A 25,458-nucleotide genomic window follows, 5' to 3' on the forward strand; every position below is an offset into this window, starting at 1 on the left:
CCACCGCTGAAATCCCTATGGAGCACAGTTCTACTCTGACACACACGGGGTCACCATGAGTCAGAATTGACAGCAACTGGTGTTTTTGTTGTTGGTGGTGGGAGTCTCAGGGGCCCCGGCAGACTACCCTCCTGACAGTCCACCCCCGACAGTCCCTGGGATACCAGAAAAAGGAAGCAAAGTGGTCACCAGTCCTGATATGCCCGTCGCCCATTCTAGACAGTGAGCTGCATGTCTGCAGAACGGTGCACAACTCCTGACAGACGTCACTTCCCTACACCATTTGGGGGCTGAGCCCTTGGTTGACTCCCTTCAGAGACTAATACCTTGGCCGTACACCAAGCCAGGTGAGGGAGGGCAGCTTTCCCCTGAGGCCTGTCAAGTAGAGCCTTTGAAATTGCCGGTGGTACGGGTGTTTAACCAGGAACCAGTGCCTCAACTCCACCCCTCAATTCTTCAGGAGACAAAGAGAGAGAGGGAGGGAGGGTGAGAGAGAGAGAAACATGGGCCACCCCACCATGGACTTAATGGGTCTGACTTTAGACAGCTAGGGGGCTTCCTCCTTAAGTTCCTGTGTGGATGTTTCTTTTCTGGCCTGAGGCATCAGCCCAGGCCCAGTACAACTCTGGCCAGCAAGTCGAAGCCAGCCTGAATGCCTTCCAGGTCTGGGACATTGTCACAATAGTCAGGGTACACCAGCAAGAACTACAGTCCCAGAAGGCACAATGTCAGGGTACCCCAGCAGGACATATATTAATTAAGCAGGCAGGTTAAAAAGGTCTTTAAATGCAGCCTCCCATCCTGAGGCCTCCTGCCCTGGGGCTTCCAAGCCAAAAATTCCTTTGCTGTCAAGTTGATCCCGACTCATGGCGACCTCATGTGTTACAGAGTAGAGCTGCTCCACAGGGTTTTCTCAGCTGTAATCTTTTAGGATTTCCAGGCCTTTCTTTCGTGGCACCACTGGGTGGGTTCAAATCACCCACCCTTTTAGGTTAGTAGTTGAGTGTCAACTGTTTGCACCATGCAGGGACCTTCCATTCCAAAGAATTCCATTTAGTCCATGATTTCAGGGGGACTGCTGAGCAGTTTTGAGCAGCCCTGTTTTCCTGTGACATCAGTTTATCAGTCTCGCGAGTATTGACAGTGTCTGGGGTTCCCCTGTTGTCTCGTAGTTGTCTCAGAGTCCGCACTGCCAGGCGTGATGGTCGGCTTGGCAATCAGTCTGAATGGAGCACTCCCACTGCCCTGGAAAGGCACCAAGATTATTAGTGTTCTTCCTATTGGCGCTCGGTTACTAACTGAAGTGTTGGCAGTTTGAACCCTCCCGGCAGTGCCATGGAAGAAAGGCCTGGCGGCCTGCTTCCTTAAAGATTGTTGTTGTGTGCCATCAAGTCAATTCCAACTCATAGCAACCCTATAGGACAGAGTCGAACTGCCCTACAGGGTTTCCTAGGCTGACATCTTTGCGGGAGCAGATCGCCAAGTCTTTTCTGCCACAGAGCAGCTGGTGGGTTCACACCATCAACCTTTCAGTCAGCAGTGGAGTGCTTAACCATTGCACCACCAGGGCTCCTTTCCATAAGGATTATAGCCAAGGAGACCCCATGGAGCAGTTCTACTCTGTAACCACACATGGGGTCACCATGAGTCGGAATCGACTCGATGGCAGTGCATTTGATTTTTTTTTTTGGTTTTTCTATGCCTTCTTAGGTGCCAGAATTTGGGATTATTTTTTCTTGCTAGCAGTGTGTCCCGTTCAGTAATCAAAACTTGACATTATTTTTTCCAATTGTCTCTTATTCTCCTCCGGCTCTTTTGTCTATGGTTGTATGCAAAAGGGACAAAAGCCTTTTTTCAGAAACGCTTTTCTCATAGACGGCCTGGCCAACATAGGTGCACGTGAGAAGCGCCCTTCTGGGGACCGTGCAGCTCTGAGACCCCAGACTGTTTGCCTGAGATGTGTAGGCCGGCTGGGGCTGTCTCGTCTCTTCCCATCAGCCATGTACACCTGTCCCTTAGCTGTCCATTAAAGTGTTCAGTCATCCCCATGGCTTGGGGTAGAGTCCATCATCTGCCCTAGTATTGGGCACATTGACTGGAGCTTGGGCTCAAATCCAGGGACATTGTCAGATGTAATGTGCTCAGGAAACCTGAACAGGAAACTACTGCGGTCTTGTGGGGCCTGGGGAGTGAGGCCTGAGCCAGTGGAACACACAGGGAGGAGGGATGGCTAGGCCAAACCCAGAGAAAGTGTCTCCTGCAATCAGGATCCAGTGGACGCTTTGGCATAGGTCAGGAGGCTCCATGATCCAGGAATCTGTCCCTGGGCAGTGTGTTGAGCCTTGGCCAGGGTCTGGTCAGCAGGACACCGTTTCTGTGCTGTTTGCCATCCTCTCACCAGACTGGCAGTCCTAGGCCCAGTCCAGGATTGTGTCTGCATCCCCACGGATCATTCTCTCGTGGGCCCCGGAGGCAATCGGCCATACATTCACTTGCTCTAGGGCAGACAACATTTTGTCCTCTGTGTTTGGTTGACAAGTGCAGTCTGCTCTTTGGTTGTGTTTCACCTGTTAGCTTAGGGGTCTTTCCGGTGAACATCCACATGGGTACCAAAAGCTTATCAGGAGCAGAACTGATTTTTATCCAAATATCAGGCTGAGGCTTGTCAGTTGCCGGATCAGAAGCCAGGCTATTAGCTACAACCCATGAGTCAAATAGGTTCACAGTCTTTCATGTGCCCACTAAAATGGCCCTAATTGCAGCAATTCGTGTCAGGGCTTGGGGCAAAGTCTACCAGGAGCGTACACGACATCCATCAACCCAAAGATACATTCAGTAGAAGGGCCATACAATAGAGGGGTCCCAAGTGTGGTAACCTCAGACCCAAAACTCAGGCAGGTTATTTGTTCTTTGCTTCATCTTGGTGCCAGGTGTTACAGGGATCACAGCCATCTGGGCAACGGTATCTAAAAGGCCCAAGAAATGCAATTTTTTTCCATCTCTTCACTGAACTTGAACTTCAGCATATGGTCTTTGGTCCCTCCTGGTTAATCACTAAAACCAAACAAACCAACCCTGTTGCCATTAAGTCAATCCCGACTCATAGTAACTGTATAGGACAGAGTAGAACTGCCCTGTAGGGTTTCCGAGGAGCAGCTGGCGAATTCGAACTGCAGACCTTTTGGTTAGCAGCCAAGCTCTTAACCACCGTGCCACCAGGGCTCTGCTTAACCCCTAGTCCTGTTTATTTCTGAAAGCCGATTGATCTGGGCAAAAGCCAGCAGGACCCCCCCATCCATCCCCTAGGTCCACCGAGAGGGAACAGAACTCCTGTCAGTCACAGGGGCCACACTACACCATGTGGATGTGACTGGGATCTGGCCACAAGCTTTTTGGGATGGAGGGAAGGAGCAGAGAGCCAGGTGGACCTGGCTACCGATTTATTCCCTTCTTATGTATAAAAAAAAAAATTTTTTTTTTTTTTTATGTATGTGCGGGAGTAAGACGTGATTCCAAGATCTCACCAAATAAGTCTGAAGCAGCGCTTTCAAAATCCTACATAACAGAAAGCGAAGTGACACAGCTTAACTGGCAGTCCTACAGGGTCGTTACGAGTCAGGACTGCCTCGATGGCAACAGGGTTGGTTCGTTTGGTTTTAGGGATTAACCAGGAGGGACCGAAGGCTGTATGCCAAAGTTCAAGTTCAGTGGAGAGATGGGAAAAAATTGCATTTCTTGGGCCTTTTAGATACCAGTGCCTGGATGGCTGTGACCTCTAATGATGCGTCTTATAATTGATGGCAGATTAGAATCAGTAAAATAGGATAAGTACTGTATTTTTATGGAAATAATGCAAGTGTTATACTTTTTTTTTTTTTGCCATCCAAGCCTTCCCTCCCAGCCTGGTTATTTTGTAAATGCACTGTGCTACATTTTTTTTTTTTTGCTTGTTGCTGCAAAAAATAACTAGCACAGCGCTTAAGAAGGGAAGGCAAGTTGGCAAAAAAAAAGTGCTTGAGTGTGTTGTTTGTGTAATAAATACCAGTGACGTTTGTTCTTGAAATATGTCTAAACTTCAACTTTTTGATTTTTTAGCTTTTACCCCTAACTATTAAAGATGAGGTAGTCACGGAGCTTGTTCCATTTTCCGCCTTCTTTCTCATGTCCCTCTCAATATTCTGTTAATTGTATCATTCCTTTACGTTGTTGGGGTATACGGTATTTGCGTTCCATTCTGTAGCCCTTATTCCTGCTTTTCTAAAAAATATGTATACATTTAAATATATTCAATGATCATCACTGGTCCTTCTGTTGAAGTTGTTCCGGTCATCGTTTGGTTGGCTGAAGCGTGTTCTCTCTTTTCCTCAAGGAAACTAGTGATGCATAGCCTTTGTATTTGAAGGACAGCTTGGCTGCGTATTAAATCCTCAGCTCAAACTTTCTTTCCTTGCGAGTCCTTTAGGGAGGTGCAGCCTCACTATCTTCTGGTACTAAGTGTGGCTGTTAAGAAGTCTGGGCCAACCTGCTTCTCGTTCCTTCATAATTACTTGATCTTTTTGTCTAGCTGTCCAAAGATGATTTTTGTATCTTTGTTGTTGTTAGGTGCTCACGAGTCGGTTATGATTCATAGCGACCCCATGTACAACAGAACCAAACACTGCGTGGTCCTGCACCATCCTCGCAATCGTTGAGCTTGAGCCCATTGTTGCAGCCACTCTGTCAATTCATCTCATTGAGGGTCTTCCCCTTTTTCGCTGACCCCTCTACCAAGCCATTATTGAGCCACCTCCACACCACCATTCTTCCCTACCTCATTGCCACATCTGCTAGTCTTGGGTGGTTTTTGGGCGACACTTACATGTGATTTGGAGTTTGTGGCTTTTCCTCCCCCTAGTTTACCTGAAAGGAGCCCTGGTGGCACAGTGGTGAAAGCACTCAGCTGCTAACCAAAAGGTCAGTGGTTCAAACCTACAAGCTGTTCCACAGAAGAAAGATGTGGCAGTCTGCTTCCGTAAAGATTTACGGCCTTGGAATCCCTATGCGGCAGGTCTACTCTGTCCTCTGGGGTCACTGTGAGTTGGAATTGACTCGGCAGCAGTGGATTTTTATTTATTTTAGTTTCTGTGAAACCGTAGCTCATGGCGTCTTTGTTCTTTCAACTGTAGTAGAAGAGGGAAGATCCAGAGCTCAGCTGCTGCCTTATTCCCATTGGAAGCACGTATCTCCACTGCCCTCATCTTTCTGTTTATAATGTCCCCCAGAGAGCAAGCAACTCCCGGCCTGATTCCTGGCTTCGGAACACCTTGAAAGATGTTTCGTAACCCCTGATCTCAAAACAGCCATTCTTACAGTGATTACCACCTTCTAAACACTCTTATTTCTTGGGTAGAAGTAATACATTTATTCATCCCCTGAAAGGCTGTGGGAGAGGGGCCTAGGAGAGAACTGGAACAGCGGACTCACTTCCAAGCTCTGAGGATTGATTTTCACACCAAGTAGGGTCTAAGTTCTAACACCAGAGAGCTCACCCCACTCGTTTTTATAGACGAAGAAGCTTAGGCCAAGAGATGGGCCCAAGATCATGCAGCCGGTTAGTGAGAGATCCAGAAGCTGTCAGGAGGAACATGGGTTCGAATTCTACACTCCATGCTTTTTACTAGTCATGTGACCTTCTTCTCCAGCTATCTCAACAGTCTTTGAGCCTCAGGTATCTGCCCAGATGTTAACTTATCCAGGAGTCTGATCAGCATATGTCCTTGTGTTCTGTAGAGTGTTTGGTTAGTCCCGTCCTCCTCCCCACTGGACAGACTGGAATCTGAGGCCCAGAAAAGACAAGTGACAGTAAGTCAAGGCAAGACCAGGCTTCCCAATTCTCAGGCCTTGGAGCCCTCTCTGCTGGGATGGGCCAAGGACGGCTTCATAGTTCAGCACCTCGACAGCTTCATAGTTCAGCACCTCGGCAGCTTCATAGTTCAGCACCTCGGCAGCTTCATAGTTCAGCACCTCAGTTTTCAAAACATTTCTTTATTACTCATTCAACACACAGTGCCTAAGCCCCTAGGCTGGACTTTGCCCTCAAGGCATCCCAGTGTGGTGGGGGCAATGCACACGTGTACACACATGCACATACCTACAAACACACATTTGCACGCATGTGCACACACACACACATACTGCAGGGCAACACACTCCAGTCAGTGGTATAGCCCAGGGGAGCAGGAATGTGTGGCCAACAGAAAGACATGCACCAGTCCTCTTAACACAAAATTACAATCACAAAATGGAGGACAACCACACAATACTGGGAATAATGGCCTAACCAACTTGACACATATTTTTTAGGGGACACGATTCAATCCATGACACCCTCTAAACACATCTGCCCGCTGACTTCTTAGCCAGTGATACCAGCTATGTTCCCAAGCCCTTCCTCTGACAGCTACAGTAAAGCCAGCCTTAAAGGCTGCCTTGAAAGCCCCTTTCTCCCCTCTTCACAGGCTCTCACCCAAGAGACACATGGTCACCCTGCCAGAGGCCAAGGGCCTGTGTCTGGGCTGAGCCCTGGTCAGGGCTGCTGGAGATGACACAGCAGGTGGAGGCCCGATCTGACCCTGGGCCTGTGTCTTGCCCCCTCAGGGAGTCTGGGGTTAGGGGTCACAGGCCAGCACATCTTGCCCTGCCCCAGCCTGGCCCTGGCATTGGCCAGCTTCTAGCTGGGGGCTTCGAAACCCTACGGGATACAGCCAGGGACGCTGGTCCATGGACACCACTGGGCCCTCTGCTTCTCCCTAAACCTCGCTCTTTTTTTTTTTTTAATTTTTATTGAGCTTCAAGTGAATGTTTACAAATCAAGTCAGTCTGTCACATATAAGTTTATATACACCTTACTCCATACTCCCACTTGCTCTCCCCCTAATGAGTCAGCCCTTCCAGTCTCTCCTTTCGTGACAATTTTGCCAGCTTCCAACCCTCTCTACCCTCCCATCCCCCCTCCAGGAGATGCCAACACAGTCTCAAGTGTCCACCTGATACAAGTAGCTCACTCTTCATCAGCAACTCTCTCCTATCCACTGTCCAGTCCCTTCCATGTCTGAGGAGTTGTCTTCGGGAATGGTTCCTGTCCTGGGCCAACAGAAGGTTTGGGGACCATGACCACCGGGATTCTTCTAGTCTCAGTCAGACCATTAAGTATGGTCTTTTTGTGAGAATTTGGGGTCTGCATCCCACTGATCACCTGCTCCCTCAGGGGTTCTCTGTTGTGCTCCCTGTCAGGGCAGTCATCGGTTGTAGCCAGGCGCCATCTAGTTCTTCTGGTCTCAGGATGATGTAAGTCTCTAGTTCATGTGGCCCTTTCTGTTTCGTGGGCTCATAGTTGTTGTGTGACCTTGGTGTTCTTCATTCTCCTTTGATCCAGGTGGGTTGAGACCAATTGATGGATCTTAGATGGCTGCTTGTTAGCATTTAAGACCCCAGATGCCACATTTCAAAGTGGGATGCAGAATGTTTTCATAATAGAATTATTTTGCCAATTAACTTAGATGTCCCCTGAAGCCATAGTCCCCAAACCCCCGCCCTTGCTCCGCTGACCTTTGAAGCATTCAGCTAAACCTCACTCTTAAGTGAGCTCATGCACTCCCAGCCCCAGACTTGGCTTTACTCCTCAGCTTCCAGTCCCCTTGTTATCAATTGCTAATCTGACACAAAGGGTCTTTGTCTTTTCCTGACTAAGAATACATGCGAAAGACAAATTTTATCTTCAGCAAGCTTTGTTTTGCTTGAGTCAAGCAAAAAGAGTCAGGGAGGATCTAAGCCTCTCCAAAAGACTGACTGGAAAAGGGAAGTAAGGCTAGGGCTCATGTGGGTTCGGTGGAGACAACAGAGTAATGAATATTTAGTGGGCTTCTTTCAAGGGGCGGGTACTTCTCAGAATGGCGGTGTGTATGCTAATTAGGTTGCACCAAAAAAACCCAGTGTCCTGGAGTAGATTCCAACTCATAGCGACCCTATAGGACAGAGTAGAACTGTACCACAGAGTTTCCAAAGAGCGCCTGGTGGATTCAAACTGCCGACCTCTTGGTTAGCAGCTGTAGCACTTAACCACCACTCCACCAGCGTTTCCTATTAGGTTGCACAGGCGTCTGGAATCTAAGATGGAACCTGCTGATATTCAAGATGGAGTCCTCTCGGCAGCCCTTGGCATCATTTATTATGGGATATAGCGCAAGCACACTTGATCTTCGGCGCTACATAGCCGTCTTCAGAGGGCTAAGGAAGGTTAAACAGTGGTCACACTTTGTTCGTCTGTGCGTGTGGAGGCTGTAAAGGAGGAAGGGACTAGAAGAAGAAGATAGTAGTTATTCCTGGGTTGTTTCAATCTTATGTTTACAGGGTGGGTTCCTGTTTACCCAACTTCTAGGTGGTAATCTTTTAACACCTCTTTTGTTAAGCTTCTGGGCACAGTTAACTCTGTCTCACCCTGACCCTCCTAGGGTTGGCCCTCAGACCCTGAGACTCTGGGTCAGACCCAGGATTCTAACCCCAGTCCCGATGCTGACCCGCTGTGTGACCTTGGGCAGGTCACTCTGCTGCCCTGAGCCTCAGTGTCCAATCTGTGGCTTGAGAACAGAAGCTCCTTCACTGAGTGGTTCTGAGGCTCCAGGACAGAGAAGCATAGAAGGGGATGACATAAAAACAAGGGACCAGGTTTTACGAATGCCTGCTTGCTCAGCGTTCCAGGCCGAGGCTTCCAAAGGGATACTTACCTCCTGCCAGAAGACCTCCTGTAAACCCTGGTGGCATAGTGATTAAGCGCTATGGCTGCTAACTAAAAGGTCGGCAGTTTGAATCTACCAGCCACTCCTTGGAAGCTCTATGGGGCAGTTCTACTCTGTTCTATAGGGTTGTTGTGAGTCAGAATCGACTCGAGGCAATGGGTTTTGGTTTAGAAGGCTTCCCAAGTACAAGGCACACCCTACACGATGCCTAGCAAAGGGCAGGAGGTTCTGCTCTGAGCTGCCCAAGGCTGGAGGTTCCGCCCTGCACTGCCCTGTGACCCTGGCTGAGTCACTTTCCCTGTCTGGGCCTCTGTGTCCCATCAGAGCATCTGAATTCCTAAGAGCTCAGACCTGGCACCTGGGAACCCCTTGGCCAGCACCCAGCCTGGCAGCAGGGTCCGGCATGGACAGGTCTGACCATTCCATGCCTCTGCCTGGATAATGTTTACCAGTCCAGGGCTGAGCTGGGCTGGACCCAGAGACCCAGAGAGGGTCAGAGGCAGGCCCCAGCTCTGTGGTGATGCAGGGGGGATGAGCACAGGCTGGAGAGACTTTTCCAGGCACTCGGGCCTGGTCCCCTGATACTGATGCTCTCCAAGGCAGGCCTGCAGAGCTGGCCAGGGCAGCAGGGTTGGGTCAGGCCTTGGGTCCTCTTCCCCCCCTTCACTTCCTGCATGAGATGGACGGTGGAGGGTCCTGCCAATGGGAGCTACCATAGCCCACTCGCTAAGTGGAAACATCTCCCCAGCAGGGATGGAAGGGGTAAGCCTGGAGGCAGAGAGGCAGGAAGAGGTGGTGGAGTTGTGCCAAGCTGATGAGGGCCAGGAATTGGGCCGCAGCTCCGAGGCCCATCCAGGGGCCCTGTGCATGCTTTGGGCCTGAGGTCACACGGGTATTGGGCTACAGCCAACTTGGCCCCCCACACAGTTTCTATTCCTGGATCTTGGGCTCCAACACCAAATATGGCGCGGCCTGAGTCTGGCAGCCCCATCTGTGGTGGGGCGCAGGCTCCAGCAGCACATCCTGCCTCCAGCATGGGACCAGACCCTGCCCCACAACGAGCTGGAGTCAGATCTTTCCAGTGATATGGCCCCCAAACAGCCAGGGTCTCGCTCTGCGGCTGCCTGTCCATCCAGCTGTCTGTTCGCCCATCAGCATGGTTCACGTTGGACTAAAAATACTCATAACCAAAATAACAACTCCCTGCATTAGAAAGGACAGGGGAACAAACAGTTCTTAGTTTATGTCACAGCTCTGCCGCTCAGGACTGGGGGACCCCAGACAGTTCACATAACCTCTCTGACCCCCAGTTTCCTCACCTCCTGGCTCACCTGGGCACTCATTGATTCTCTCAATCATTGGTCTACTCACTCATTGATTAATTCGCTCATTGGCCCATTCTTTCACTGATCACTCGATCACTGATCCATTTACTCACTGATTTACTCTCTCACTCATTGGTTTGCTCACTCATTGATATGCCTATTGATTTGCTCACTTATTGATTTGCTCACTTATTGATTCACTCGGTCTTTGGTTTGCTCACTCGTTGCTCTGCTCACTCACTGATCATTCATTCGTTGCTTCTCTCAGTCATTGATTTACGCCTTCACTTACTCACTTACTCCTTCACTTACCCACAGGCTGGCTCGCTCACTCACTGACTCAATATTTATTGATTACATAACCAGAACCCAGCACTGTTGTCGTTGATGAACAAAACACAAAAATATCCCTTTCCTTATGGAGTTATACTCTAATGGGTATAACCAAAACAAATAAGTAAATAACCAAAACAAATAAGTAAAACACACAGGGCATTTGTTGTTGTTAGCTGCAGTTGCGTCGGTTCTGACATGTAACGATCCTGTGGACAACAGAATGAAACACTGCCTGGTCCTGCGCCATCATCACAAATGTTGTTATGCTTGAGCCCATTTTTGCAGCCACTATGTCTATCTCGTTGAGGATCTTCCTCTTTTTCATTGACCATCTACATTACCAAGCATGATGTCATTCTCCAGGGACTGGTCCCTCCTGATAACATGTCCAGAGTACGTAAGATAAATTCTTGGTATCCTTGCTTCCAAGGAGTATTCTGGCTGTACTTCTTCCAAAAGAGATTTGTTTGTTCTTCCGGCAGTCCATGGTGTGTTCAATATTCTTTGCCAACAGCATAATTCAAAGGCATCCATTTTTCTTCCATCTTCCTTATTCGTTGTCCAGCTTTCACATGCATGTGAGGCGATTGAAAATACCATGGCTTGAGTCAGGTGCAATACGATGTTTGATTTCTTGACTACTGCTTCCATGGATGCTGTTATAGATTGAATTGTGTCCCCCCAAAATGTATGTCAACTTGGCTAGGCCATGATTCCCAGTATTGTGTGGTTGGCCACCATTTTGTGATCTGATGTGATTTTCCTATGCGTTGTAAATCCTACCTCTATGATGTTAATGAGGCAAGATTAGAGGCAGTTTTGTTATTAAGTCAATCTTTTTTGAGATATGAAAGTGAGAAGCTAGCAGAGAGACAGGGGGACCTCATACCACCAAGAAACAAAAGCCAGAACAGTGTCCTTTGAACTTGGAATGCCTGCTCTAAGAAGCTCCTCGACCTGGGAAGACTGATGACAAGGACCTTCTCCCAGAGCAGACGGAGATAGAAAGCCTTCCCCTGGAGCTGGCACCCTGAATTCAAACTTCTAGCCTCCTAGACTGTGAGAGAATAAATTTCTCTTTGTTAAAGCCATCAACTTGTGGTATCTCTGTTATAGCAGCACTAGGTAACTAAGACAGGCATTGATTGTGGATCCAAGTAAAATGAAATCCTTGACAACTTCCATCTTTTCTCCATTTATCATGATGTTGCTTATGGATCCAGTTGTGAGGATTTTTGTTTTCTTTATGTTGAGGTGCCGTCTTAAAAGTTAAGTGCTTCAAGTCACCTTCACATTCAGCAAGGAAGGTTGTGTCATCTGCATATCACAGGTTGTTAATGAGTCTTCCTCCAATCCTGATGCCCCGTTCTTCTTCATATAGTCCATCTTCTCAGATGATTTGCTCAGCATACAGATTGAATAAATATGGTGAAAGGATACAACCCTGACGTACACCATTCCTGACTTTAAACCATGCAGTATCCCCTTGTTCTGTTTGAAGGACTGCCTCTTGGTCTAAGTACGAGGTTCCGCCTAAGCAGAATTAAGTGGTCTGGAATTCCCATTCTTCACAATGTTATCCATAATTTTTTATGATTCACTTAGTCAAATGCCTTTACATAATCAATAAAACACAGGTAAAAATCTTTCTGGTATTCTCTGCTTTCAGCCATCTGACATCAGCAATGATATCTTTCATTCCACGTCTTCTTCTGAATCTAGCTTGAATTTCTGGCCATTCCCTGTTGATGTACTGCTGTAAGCGCTTTTGAATGATCTTCAGCAAAATTTCACTTGTGTGTGATATTAATGATATTGTTCAATAATTTTCACATTCTGTTGGATCACCTTTCTTTGGAATGGACCCGAATATGGATCTCTTCCAGGCAGTTGGCCAGGTAGGTGTCTTCCAAATTTCTTGCCATAGACGAATGAGCACCTCCAACACTGCATCCATTTGTTGAAACATCTCAGCTGGTGTTCCGTCAATTCCTGGAGCCTTGTTTTCACCACTGCCTTCAGTGCAGCTTGGACTTCTTCCTTCGGTACCATTGGTTCCTGATCATATGCTGCCTCCTGAAATGGGTAAATGTTGACCAATTCTTATTGGTACAGTGACTGTGTGTATTCCTTCCATCTTCTTTTGTTGATTCCTGCGTCGTTCAATATTTTCCCTGTAGAATCCTTCACGATTGCATTTGAGGCTTGGATTTTTACTTCGGTTCTTTCAACTTGACAAATGCCAAGCGTGTTCTTCCCTTGTCATTTTCTAACTTCAGGTCTTTGCACATTTCAGTATAATGCTTTGCTTTGTCTTCTTGAGCTGCCCTTTGAAATCTTCTGTTAAGCTCCTTTACTTCATCATTTCTTTCATTTGCTGTAGCTACTCCACTTTTAAGAGCAAACTTCGGAGTCTCTTCTGATATCCATTTTGGTCTTTTTTTTCTTCTGTCTTTTTTTAATAACCTTTTTCTTTCTTCATGTATGATGTCCTTGATGTCATTCCACAACTTGTCTGGTCTTCGGTCATTAGTGTTCAATGCATCAAATCTATTCTTGAGACGGTCTCTAAATTCAGGTGGGATATGTTGTTGTTGTTAGGTGCCGTCGAATCGGTTCCGACTCATAGCGACCCCATGCACAACAGAACGAAACACTGCCCGGTCCCGCGCCATCCTTACAATCGTTGTTATGCTTCAGCCCATTGTTGCAGCCACTGTGTCAATCCACCTAGTTTGAGGGTCTTCCTCCTTTCCGCTGACCCTGTACTCTGCCAAGCATGATGTCCTTCTCCAGGGACCGATCCCTCCTGACAACATGTCCAAAGTATGTAAGATACAGTCTCGCCATCCTTGCTTCTAAGGAGCATTCTGGTTTCTAAGACAGATTTGTTCGTTCTTTTGGCAGTCCATGGTATATTCAATATTCTTCGCCAACACCACAATTCAAAGGTGTCAACTCTTCTTCGGTCTTCCTTATTCATTGTCCAGCTTTCACATGCATATGATGTGATTGAAAATACCATGGCTTGGGTCAGGTGCACCTTAGTCTTCAGGGTGACATCTTTGCTCTTCAGCACTTTGAAGAGGTCCTTTGCAGCAGATTTGCTCAATGCAATGCGATATACTCAGGTCATATTTTGGCTCTTGCTGACTTTATCTAATTTTCTTCAGCTTCAACTTGAACTTGCATATGAGCAATTGATGGTCTGTTCCATAGTCAGCCCATGGCCTTGTTCTGACTGATGATATTGAGCTTCTCCACCATCTCTTCCCACAACTGTAGTCGATTTGATTCCTGTGTACTCCATCTGGTGAGGTCCATGTGTATAGTCCCCATTTATACTGTTGAAAAGAGATATTTGCAACGGAGAAATCATTGATCTTGCAAAATCCTATCATGTGATCTCCAGCATTGTTTTTATCACCAAGGCCATATTTTCCAACTATTGATCCTTCTTCTTTGTTTCCAACTTTTGCATTCCAATCACTAGTAATTATCAGTGCATCTCGATTATATGTTTGATCAGTTTTAGCCTTCAGAAGTTGGTAAAAATCTTCAATTTCTTTATCTTTGGCCTTAGTGTTTGGTATGTAAATTTGAATAATAGTCATATTAACTGGTCTTCCTTGTAGACATATGGATATTAGCCTATCACTGTCTGCGTTGCACTTCAAGATAGATCTTAAAATGTTCTTTTTGACGATAAACGTGACACTATTCCTCTTGAATTTGTCATTCCCAGCATAGTAGACCACATGATTGTCTGACTCAGAATGGGCAATACCAGTCCATTTCAGATCACTAATGTCTAGGATACTGATCTTTATGTGTTCCATTTCATTTTTGATAACTTCCAATTTTCCTGGATTCATACTTTGCACATTCCACGTTCTGATTATTAATGAATATTTGCAGGTGTCTCTTCTCATTTTGAGTCATGACACATCAGCAAATAAAGGTCCTAAAAGTTTGACTCCATCTACATCATTAAGGTCCACTCTACCTTGAGGAGGCAGCACTTCCCCAGTCATATTCTGAGTTCCTTCCAATCCGAGGGGCTCATTTTCCAGCACTAAATGTTACACGGCTATTCATAAGGTTTTCACTGGCTAATTTTTTTCAGAACTAGACTGCCAGGTCCTTCTTCCTAATCTATCTTAGTCTGGAAGCTCTGCTGAAACCTGTCTACCATTGCTGGTATTTGAAGTATTCGTGCCATAGCTTCCAGGATCACAGCAACCCTCAAGCCGCTACATTACAACAAACTGACAGATGAGTGGTGGAATGTGTTAGCATTATGTACTAAAAACCAATACTGCTGCTGTCGAGTCAATTCCAACTGATAGGGTTTCCAAAACTAAATCTTTACAGAAGCAGATTGCCACATCTTTTTCCCACAAAGCCGCTTGCAGTTTTATCCTGCCAATCTTTCAGTAAACAGTCAATCGCTTTAACCACTCTACCACCAGGGCTTCTAGTGATAAGTACTTGGGAGAAAAATAAAGTAGGGGGCTATGATGTGATGGAGGTTGGGATTTTCATTAGGAGGTGTTACAGCTTGAATTGTGTTCCCCAAAAACATATGTCAACTTGGCTAGACAGTGATGCCCAGTATTGTATGGTTGTCCTCCATTTTGTGATCTGATGTGATTATCCTATGTGTTGTAAATCCTAACCTCTGTGATGTTAATGAGGTAGGATCAGAGTCAGTTTTGTTAATGAGGCAGGACACAATCTACAGGATTAGGTTGTATCTTGAGTTAATCTCTTTTGACATATAAAAGAGAAGTGAGCAGAAAGGAGAGGGACTTCCTACCACCAAAAAAGAAGAGCCAGGGGTAGAGTGTGCCCTTTGGACCTGGAGTCCCTGCACTGAGAAACTTCTAGCTCCAGGGGAAGATCGATGACAAGGACCTTTCCCCATAACTGACAGAGAGAAAGCCTTCCCCGGAGCTGGTGCCCTGAATTTAGACTTCTAGCCTTCTAGACTGTGAGAGAATAAACTTCTCTTTGTTAAGCCCATTCATTTGTGGCATTTCTGTTATAGCAGCACTGGATAACTAAGATGGGGGGTTGGAAAGGCTCCGGTGAGAAGATGATTTTTGAGTGAAGACTTGAGGGGCGCAAGGGAACGAGCCATAGAAACATCTGCAGGAAGAGTCTTCTGAGCAGAGGGAACAGCAGGTGCGAAGGCCCTGAGACTGCAGCAGGGTGGGGGCGTGAGAGAGAGCAAAGGAGGCCAGGTGTGACCCGGCCAGAGCAGACAGTGGAGAGAGAAGTGGGACTTGTGGTCAGGGAGGTGAGGGGTGATGACACACGGGTCACTCAGGGTCTGAGTGGAGGAACGATAAGGCTCCTGTGGAGGAGAGCCTGCAGTGGGCCGAAGTGGAAGCAGAAGCGCAGTGAGGAGGCCTGGAAGGGATGGGGTTCAGGCCAGGGGGCATCAAGGAAAGAGGGAGATGGGGTCCGCTCCTGTCCTGTTTGGAAGGTACAGCCAGAGGATGCACTGAATTTGGGTCCTGAGGAAAAACGAAGCATCCAGGATGATACCCAGGCTTTTGGTCTCGATAACAGAAAGGACAAAAGTTGCTGTTTCTCTACTGCTAAAAGGGGCTAAGAGTTAATGTCAGAGGGTAATTGAGGGAACTCGGTGTTTGTGAAGGGCCTGGTTCAGAATCAATGCTCTGGAAAGCGTGCTTCCATTTCCGTCTCCTGCTCCTCACCCAGCATCCACTCCTCATGCCTGGTCTGGGCTGGACACGGGCACCCAAGGCTGAACCATCACTGTTCCCCTCAGGGAGCTCTTGGGGCAGGAACAGACTCCAGGACAAGCAGACTGGGAGATGAGAGAGGTGAGAGCCCAGAGTGGGGCAGTCAGTTCTGGTGGGACAGGGCTTTGCTGAGGTGGCCACGATGACCTGGGCCTGGAAGAATGAGGAGGGTTTGGGTGGCTTTGAAGAAGCAGGATGGCAGGCCCTGAAGACTAGAGGAACCGTGTAAGCGAGAGCTTGGAGGGCTGAGGGGCCTGCAGTGATGGGGAGGGGCCTGAGGTGATAGTGCAGATGTGAGAATGACATCAAGGACATGAAGGAGCTTCCAGAACCTTCTACAAGTGCATGGGCTGGTCCTCTTAGACTCCAAGGTCTCAGCGTTGTCAAGGAGAAGCTTCCCATCAAGCTGAGCTGCTGCAGAAGGGATGGGAGGGAGTGAGCGCTCTGTTACTACAAGTATGCTAGTTTGCTCATTGGTAAAATAGACATAAAAGTGAACCTCCCTCAGAGATTTGCAAAAATGCCAATAACCAGTTGCCGTTGAACCGATTCTGACTCGTAATGGCTCCATGTGTCTCAGAGTAGAACTGTGTCCCATAGAGTTTTCAATAGCTGTGGCCTTTTGGGAGTAAATTGCCAGGCCTTTCTTCCAACGCACTTCTGACTGGATTTGCACCACCAACCTTTCGATTAGTAACCTAGCACTTAACCATTCGTACCACCTGGGGGCTCCCAGAGATTTGTGGTAGGGATTAAATGCAATGATGTCTCTGCACATAGTAGGGCCTCAACAAAGTCGCAGCTACAGTATTTCCCCCTCATCACTCTGGCTCTCAGCTATGGTCTGTCTGAGCTCACAGTCCTCCCTGGGTGACTGGGTCTTCTTGGGCAACCACGGTGCCAGGGCTAGGCCTCGGCTTTGCAAAACTTGCCCTTATCAGTGTCTGGGGGTACGTTGTGGATGCTCAGTGCCTACTGAGTGCTCAGCCACACGATGGGCTGCCCAGGCTGCTCAGTTATGAGCCAGCGGCGGTGGAGGTCCCTGCCCTGAGCCCAGAGGAGGACCTGTCCCTGTTGCTTAGATCACAGGATCTGGCTGGAGGGAAGTGGACCACCTTATGGTGGGAACTAGGGTAAGTCACTTAACCTCGGTGTCTCCGTGACTTAGCTATCTAGTTCTGCTATAACAGAAATGCCACAAGGGGTTGGCTTTAACAAACAAATTTATTTTCTCACAGTTTAGGAGGCTAGAAGTCTGAATTCACAGCGCCAACTCTAGGGGTAGGCTTTCTCTCTCTGTCAGCTCTGGGGGAAGATCCTTGTCTGTTCAGCTTCTGGTTCCTGTTTCCCTGGAGATCTCCAGGTGGCTTGGCATCTCTCTTCCCCATCTCTGTTTGCTTAATCTGCTCCTTTTATATTTTGTAAGAGATTGACTCCAGACATACCCTACACTAATCCTGTCTCATTATCATAATAAAGACAACCCATTCCCAAACTGGGATTATAACCACAGGCATGGAGGCTAGGATTCATAACACATGTTTTGGGGGACACAGTTCAATCCATAACACTCCGTTTCCCCCTTGGCACCAAGCCAGTACCCTCCTCGTTAGGTCGTGTGAGGATTAACTAGTACTTGTGATGTGCTTTACCCAGCTCTCTGTAGACCTTGTCCTGCTCTTTATCTGTGTGCCACCCCCAGGAGCTGGGGGGTGCTGCCCTGTAGGGGATCCTACTGGGATGAGCTGTAACCCCCAGCTCATCAGCCATCGCTTCCTCTCTGGGCGTCATTCCCTTCCATGAGCCCAAGAGTGTGAGCAAATCTTCCAGAGTGTCCTGAGCCATGAGAAAGCAGGGCAGGAAGTTCAGACCCCACATTTGGGTCCAAGAGTTTCCTGGGAAATGGTAGCCCGAGGCCAGCATGGGCAACAGAGATCCCTGGAGGTTCCCAAAGGGGCAGGAGGCCAGCTGGGGAGGCTGGTTTTACTGGGGGAAAGAGCGGGGTTCATCCCCAGAGTGACTGTCAGCAGGACCAAACCCACAGTCTGGAAGCCACCAAGGGTGATGCCTGCCTGAGTCACAGGAACAGAGGGGACACCCACCCGGACCAGTCCTCAGGAGAGGCAAAGGTGCGAGGTGGCTGTTGGGAGCATGTGTTGTGGCTGCCACTGGGCCATGGGCCTTTGTCAGAAGAGCACACCCCCTACAGAGGGGGAGAGCCTGGATCACCACTCAGAACCACGCAGAGGCGGGTCCTGACTGAGAAATGGAGATGAATGTTTCTGGAGGCGTGTGGATGCCCAGAACTGCCCCCCATGGGCACAGCCTCCTGCACCTGTTTATTGTTGTTGTTGTTGTTAGGTGATTGGTTCTGACTCATAGCGACCCTGTGTACAACAGAACAAAGCTCTGCCCAGTCCTGCACCATCCTCACGATCACTGCTGTTTGAGCCCATTGTTACAGCCACTGTGAAAAGTGGGTCTCCCAAATCCTGATGTTCACCCCACCATCCCCTCCCATCTCCTACCCCACCTGCTGGTCTCCCATCCCCACTTTGGCTGCATGCATCCCCCACTCCCCACAGAGCAGGGGAGGGTCTTTCCCTCCCCCAGTGAAGCAGGGGAGGGCCTTTTACTCTTCCACTGAAGCCCTTGCTACCTACTACGCAAAGCCCACTCAGAGAACTAGGCGGGTCAAGCCTTCGTGACCGCCCTGGCCCCCCACACCCTGCTCCTGCCCCACCTCTCAGCCCCCCATGCACCTGAATGTGCACCCCATCAGTGAAGACCATTCATTCGCAAACATTGCTTGTGTGCCGGGCACCGGGGAGAGGCCATGATGCTTACATGGTCCAGAGCTGCCTCCACCGCCTCCATCTGGCTAGCACCCTCTTCATCCCTCAAGCTCAGCTCAAGCCCACCTGCTCCAGGAAGCCCCTCTCTGCTCCACTGGCCCTTTGTTCCATTTCAGTGTCAGCTATCACTGGCTGGGAGCTTTTTGAGGGCAAGGCCATCTGGCCCTTCCCTTCTGCCAAGCACCAGTGCAGGTCCTGACCCTGAAACGTCCCCCGTGGGGCAAGGCAGTGAACAAATAAGCCCTGGCCCATCCAGTCATGTGGCAGGGAGATGGGGGGACCAGACCTCTTGTGCAAACAGCCCACCTCACACTGTTCTCCCTCTTTGCAGATGATCTCACAGGCACGGATCACGTGTGGAAGGGCTGTGTCCATGTTGGCAGAGAAGGTGGTCTGCTGAGCCGGGCGTGTCTCCAGGAGGCTGCCAGGCTGCCGGGATCCAGCCTCGCACCATGGGCCAACCAGGCTGGTCAGTTATTAGCCGGGGACGGGGCTGCGCCTGGCCCTGGGCCCTGGGGAGGGTGGACCAGTTGCTCATGACCCAGCTCTGGGCGTCTCCCCCAGGTGATGAGACTCCACGGAGGGTGCCCTCTGCCCTGGGCGGAGGGGGGGGGTTGACTCCCACCCCCTCAGCCCAAGGCTGCACTCAACACTTTGTGCCTCTAAAGTAGAAAGGATGGCACCTGCCCCTGTGATTCCTGAGGGCCAGACAGGTGGGAGTCAGGCACCAAACACCTAGAAGGTGCTGAGTGGATGGTGGCTGGGGTTGCTGCAATGGTAAGTACAGGACTGTGTGCGTCGGTTCCTCCAGGTTGTGGCAGACCCATTGGCTTGTGTCTCCCAGGCAGAGGTGTGGTGGTTGAGAACACAGACCCTGGAGCCACCTGACCTGGGTTCAAATCCTGCCATACCACTTACAGCTGTAGAACTCTGTGCCTCGGTTTCCTCATCTGTAAGATGGGGTGATGGTCCCCACCCTGTAGGGTGATGTGTTAGTGTCCCAGCCCTGCCATAACACAATACCACAAACTCAGTGGCTTAAAACAATAGAAATGTATTGTCTCACAGTTCTGGAGGCCACGAGCCCCAATGCAAGGTGTCCTCAGCCAGGCCATGCCCTCTGTAGGGGAAGATCTTTTCTTGTCTCTCTCAGCTTCTGGCAGCCGCAAGAGTTCCGTGGCTTCACATAGCCGTAGTCCCTCTGGGTCTGTCTCTCTGTGTCTCTTCTCCTTTAAGGAGTCACTCAGATGGGATTAGGACCCACCCTACTCCAATATGACCTCATTTAAACTGATAAAACATCTTCAGAGACCCAATCTTCAAACAAGGTCACATTCACAGTGGATTCCAACTCATAGCGACCCTGTGAGGACAGAGTAGAACTGCCCCACAGGGATTCCAAGGAGCAGCTGGTGGATTCGAACTGCTGACCTTTTGGTTAGCAGCCATAGCTCTTAGCCATTATGCCACCAGGGCTCCATTTCACAGGTATGGGGATTAGGTTTTCAACATATATCTCGGGGGACACACAATTCAGCCCATAACTGTGGTTGTAAAGATTTAATGACATGATAATGTGTAAAATGCTTAGACAGTCACCTGGCGCCCACCTTGCAGACTGTCAATATTTATTGAATGAATGAGTCCATTGCTTGGGCGGCTTCCAGTGCTCCTTTCCTGCAGGTGGAGGGTCAGAGAACTAAGTGTCTTATCCAGGGTCTCACACCAGGCTCAGACAGAGGTGGGGTCCCAAGGCTCCCAGGCATTTGCTGGTCCTGCTCTTGGGGACAGGGACCAAGCTGCCTGGTATCTCCCAGCCACCTGACGGGCACCTGGAGAGAGTAAGGGTCCAAGGGCAATTATAGTAGTCAAGGTCACAGGCCACAGCGCACGCTCCTGTGCCTTTCCAATCCAGCCCAGAGCAGGGCTGGGGGAGCAGGGGCCAGGAGACCCCATCGTGGCAGGGGCAGAGAGCTTTGGGATCCGGCAGGCATCCCCATGTGCCTGGGCCCAGCCTGTCATGATTGTGAGCGAGCTTGCCTTCCTGGCCCCTTCAGCAAGCATGAGAGCTGCTCGAGCCCCAGGCTTGATGCCAAACATCCCTGAGGTTGCCTGGCTGTCACCTCTTAAATGGGTGCCAGGCCTGGTTTGTGGAACCAAACGGAGTGAGGGGTACAAGAGCTGGGCCTCAGGGCATGGGCTGCCAGCCCTGCCAGGCTGCAGGGGACGGGTCTCCCAGGTAGAACGGCCTGTGTGCCCATGGCAAAAGCGTCACTTCTCACACCCCAGCGTGTGCCAGATGCTGGCCTGGGCCCGCGATGGCCACCCGTTGTAGGTGGCACCAGCCAGTCCTTGGGGAGCTCTAAAGGCGTGCTTGCGAGAAGGAAAGGCACCTTCATATACCTTAGCCCACGGGTCACTGTCCTCATCTTATGGGTGAGCAAGGAGGTGGGGCTCTGGGAAGAGATTTGCCCCGAATTTCCCAGCTGACAGCCCGATTCCCCCGGGGTTCAAGCCCAACCTGCCTGGCCCCAGAGCCCTGTGGGCTGCTAAAGCCAAGTTAGCTCTTGGGGAGCATTCTTTCTTGTGTACCAGGAATGCCGCTGGCTGGCCCCATGTGGTACTTTCTCTTGCAGACCAGCCAGTTCTGCTGGAGGCTCCTGGTGTGACCTGGGGAGACCATGTCCAGACCCCATGACTGTTCACTGCGGCTGCTCCGAGGCGCCCCCAGGCAGTGGATCTGCACCCTTTTCATCATCGGCTTCAAGTTCACGTTCTTCGTCTCCCTCATGATCTACTGGCACATTGTGGGTGAGCCCAAGGGCCAAGGGCAGCTCTACAGCCTGCCGGTCGACATCCCTTGCCCCCGCCCGGCACCCCCCATGCCATCCTCCAGTAGCCCCCCTCCCGGCAACATCTTCTTCCTGGAGACTTCAGACCGGACCAACCCCAACTTCCTGTTCATGTGCTCAGTGGAGTCGGCGGCCAGGGCCCATCCCGAGTCCCGGGTGGTGGTCCTGATGAAGGGGCTGCCGGGGGGCAACGCCTCCCTGCCCCGGCACCTGGGCATCTCGCTGCTGGGCTGCTTCCCCAATGTGCAGATGCGCCCACTGGACCTGGGGGCCTTGTTCCACGGCACGCCCCTGGCTGCCTGGCACGCAGCTGTGCGCCAGCGGTGGGAGCCCTACCGGCTGCCGGTGCTCTCAGACGCCGCCCGGATCGCGCTCATGTGGAAGTTTGGCGGCATCTACCTGGACACAGACTTCATCGTCCTCAAGAGCCTGCGGAACCTGACCAACACGCTGGGCACCCAGTCCCGCTACGTCCTCAACGGCGCTTTCCTGGCCTTTGAGCGGCGGCACAAGTTCATGGCGCTGTGCATGCAAGACTTTGTGGCTCACTACAACGGCTGGGTCTGGGGCCACCAGGGCCCCCAGCTGCTCACACGGGTCTTCAAGAAGTGGTGTGGCATCCGCAGCCTGGGGGAGCCCCGTGCCTGCCACGGCGTCACCACCCTGCCCCGCGAGGCCTTCTATCCCATCCCCTGGCAGAACTGGAAGAGGTACTTTGAGGACGTCAGTCCCGAGGAGCTGACCCGGCTGCTCAACAGCACCTATGCCGTCCACGTGTGGAACAAGAAGAGCCAGGGCACCCGCTTCGAGGCCACCTCCCAGGCGCTGCTGGCTCAGCTCCACGCTCGCTACTGCCCCACGACGCATGAGGCCATGAAGATGTACTTGTGAGGGCCACCCTGTCTGGGGAGAGGGAGGCTCAGCTGCTGTGGCCCTGGGCCCGGGGCTGGCTGGGGAGGGGCTGTGGTCGGAGGCCTGGGATTGCAACTCCACAGCCAGCCAGAGACTGTGGGAACCCCCCACCCAAGGCCAGTACACACTCTCAGGTAGATGCAGCAAGCGGGGACCCTCCAGCCAGAATCAGTGTCCCCAGGCTGGTGCTCGTCAGACAAGAACCGTGAACCCCAAAGCATCATCCTGGGGACATAGGAAACCAGGCAGGTTAGGGGGTAGGCGACAGCAAGGGGAGTGTGGAGAAGCCCATGGAAAGGGTAAGGAAGGAGGGACGAGTCCCCAGAAGAGGGCAGATTCATTGGGGTTGAGGGGGCAGGGCAGCTGTCCAAGTCCCATAAGCGGAGGGGGTGCTTTTCTCTTTCCTGGTGTTGATTCTTTTCTTGGAGGAGCTGAGCCTGGGCCGGGGCTGAGGTCGGGGTCTGCACAGCGGGCCTCGGGAGCTCCTGGGGAGAGGTTCTTTCCAGAGATGTTGCCAGGGTGGGATATGCCAGCTGCTCCCTGGCTAGGCTGCGGGGGCATGGAAGTCCTGGCTCAGGAAAATCATTTTAAAGAAAACATTCCTGCCCCCTCCCCTACCCATGATAAACACAGGAAAAATGATACATGTAATAAAAGTGATAAACCAACATCAAGTGGTTTACAGTTGATGAGATACACCCACTCACAAGGCCCTTACTGGCCCCTTTCTGCAGACGAGAAGCGGCTACGCTGGGGGAGTGACCTGCCCGAGGCCACCCAGCCCAACAGGTTCTCCTACTGCTGCCTAGACCAGGACTGTCTGGGGACCTGTCAGTCACACTGACTCCCGGTCCCCAGCATCCAGGGTGGTGGGGTGGGGTGGGGGGGCCTGCAGTGGAGATGGGAGGAGCCTGAGTTCCCCACCTCACAGTGTAGGACGGCCCCCCCATAATGTCCCTGAATCTGTTTCAAGGCAAAGGGGCCAAGCGAGGACCCCCAAGGAGCCCAGAAGGGCAGAGGTGAGGGGCCCCAGTGAGGGAGGTGGGAGGGGCTGCAGGGTCCCTCCTGCCTGGAGGGTGCCTGGGAGGGGCCAGAAGTGCCCTGCTGGGTGAAGGAAGAGCTCTCAGCGGGGTGAGGCTCCAGCTGGTTTGCACTGAGGGAAGCTGCCTGGAGAGCCAGGACTGGGGCTCCTGCCAGGAGCCACCGAGGGAGGAAACCTTCAGAGGATGTCAGATTCTGCCCGTGGACAGTGTCCTGGCAGGCTGAGAAGGAGGTGAGCTCCCTGGCTCTAGGTGTACTCAAGAGCAGGTGGTATTTTTGATGGAAGCAATGGCTTGTAGGTCAGTTATTTCTCCAAATGCAGTGTCGTTCTACCTTCTTTTTCAAATGTTCTCAAATGAGCAGGTTTTACCTTAATACAGTAAAATCTGTGAAAGCCGGAACCTATGTAAGGTGGGAACCCGTCAGAGAAGGAAAACTAAAATATTTTCCACTAAGACAAGCAATAGAAAACTGGTAAGACTGCACCTCGTCAAAGGTGGAAAACTTGCGAAACCTGGAAAAGCCAGGCAGTTCCTTTGAGTTTCGGCTCTCACAGGTTTCACTGTAACACGAATTACAGATGCTGTTGTTGTTAGGTGCCATCGAGTAGGTTCTGACTCACAGCGACCCTATGCACGACAGAATGGTAAACTGTCAGGTCCTGCGCCCTCCTCAAAATTGTTGTTGTGCTTCAGCCCACTTTTGCAGCTGCTGTGTCGACCCACTTCATTGAGGGTCTTCCTCTTTTTCACTGGCCCTCTACTTTACCAAGCATGATGTTCTTCTCCAAGGACTGGTCCCTCCTGATAATACGGCCAAAATACATGAGACAAAGTCTTGCCATCCTCACTTCCAAAGAGCCATCTGGCTGTACTTCTTCCAAGACGAATTTGTTTGTTCTTCTGGCAGTCCATGGTATTCAGTATTCTTTGCCAACACCATAATTCAAAGGCATCAATTCTTCTTTTGTCTTCCTTATTCATTGTCCAGCCTTCACGTGCATATGAGGTGATCGAAAATACCATGACTTGGGTCAGGTGCACCTTAGCCCTCAAAGTGACATCTTTGCTTTTCAACACTTTAAGAAAGAGGTCCTTTGCAGCAGATTTACCCAATGCAACGCGTCTTTTGATTTCTTGACTGCTGCTTCCATGGGCGTTGATCGTTGATCCAAGTAAAATGCAATTCTTGACAACTTCAGTCTTTTCTCTGTTTATTATGATGTTTCTTTTTGGTCCAGTTGTGAGGATTTTTGTTCTCTTTATGTTGAGGTGTAATCTATACTGAAGGCTGTGGTCTTTGATCTTCATCTGTAACTGCTTCAAGTCCAACTGCCTCTTGATCTATGTACAGGTTCCACATGGGCACAATTAAGTGTTCTGGAATTCCCATTCTTCTATTTGTTATGTTCCACCGAGTCAAATGTCTTTGCATAGCCAATAAAATAGAGGTAAACATATTTCTGATATCCCCCGCTGCCAGCCAAGATCCATCTGACGTCAGCAAGGATATCCCTCATTCCGCGTTCTCTTCTGAATCCGGCTTGAATTTCTGGCGGTTCCCTGTTGATGTCCTGCTGCAACTGCTTT

The 25,458-nt window shown here is 50.2% G+C and overlaps 1 protein-coding gene across 2 annotated transcripts in view; it reads left to right on the forward strand.

Moving 5' to 3' along the window:
• A4GALT (alpha 1,4-galactosyltransferase (P1PK blood group)) overlaps positions 1-23,599 on the forward strand; it is a 40,076-nt gene extending 16,477 nt beyond the window's left edge. For both annotated transcript variants that reach the window (XM_064283415.1, XM_003419724.4), the window contains exons 2-3: positions 19,396-19,533; positions 21,701-23,599. In XM_064283415.1, the coding sequence (XP_064139485.1) occupies positions 21,746-22,807 (1,062 nt within the window). In that variant the 5' untranslated portion in view covers positions 19,396-19,533; positions 21,701-21,745 and the 3' untranslated portion in view covers positions 22,808-23,599. The remainder of the gene's footprint in view (positions 1-19,395; positions 19,534-21,700) is intronic.
• Positions 23,600-25,458: the final 1,859 nt, after the last annotated feature.

The sequence above is a fragment of the Loxodonta africana genome, chromosome 4 (genome assembly GCF_030014295.1).
Source record: "Loxodonta africana isolate mLoxAfr1 chromosome 4, mLoxAfr1.hap2, whole genome shotgun sequence".
Taxonomy (NCBI): domain Eukaryota; kingdom Metazoa; phylum Chordata; class Mammalia; order Proboscidea; family Elephantidae; genus Loxodonta; species Loxodonta africana.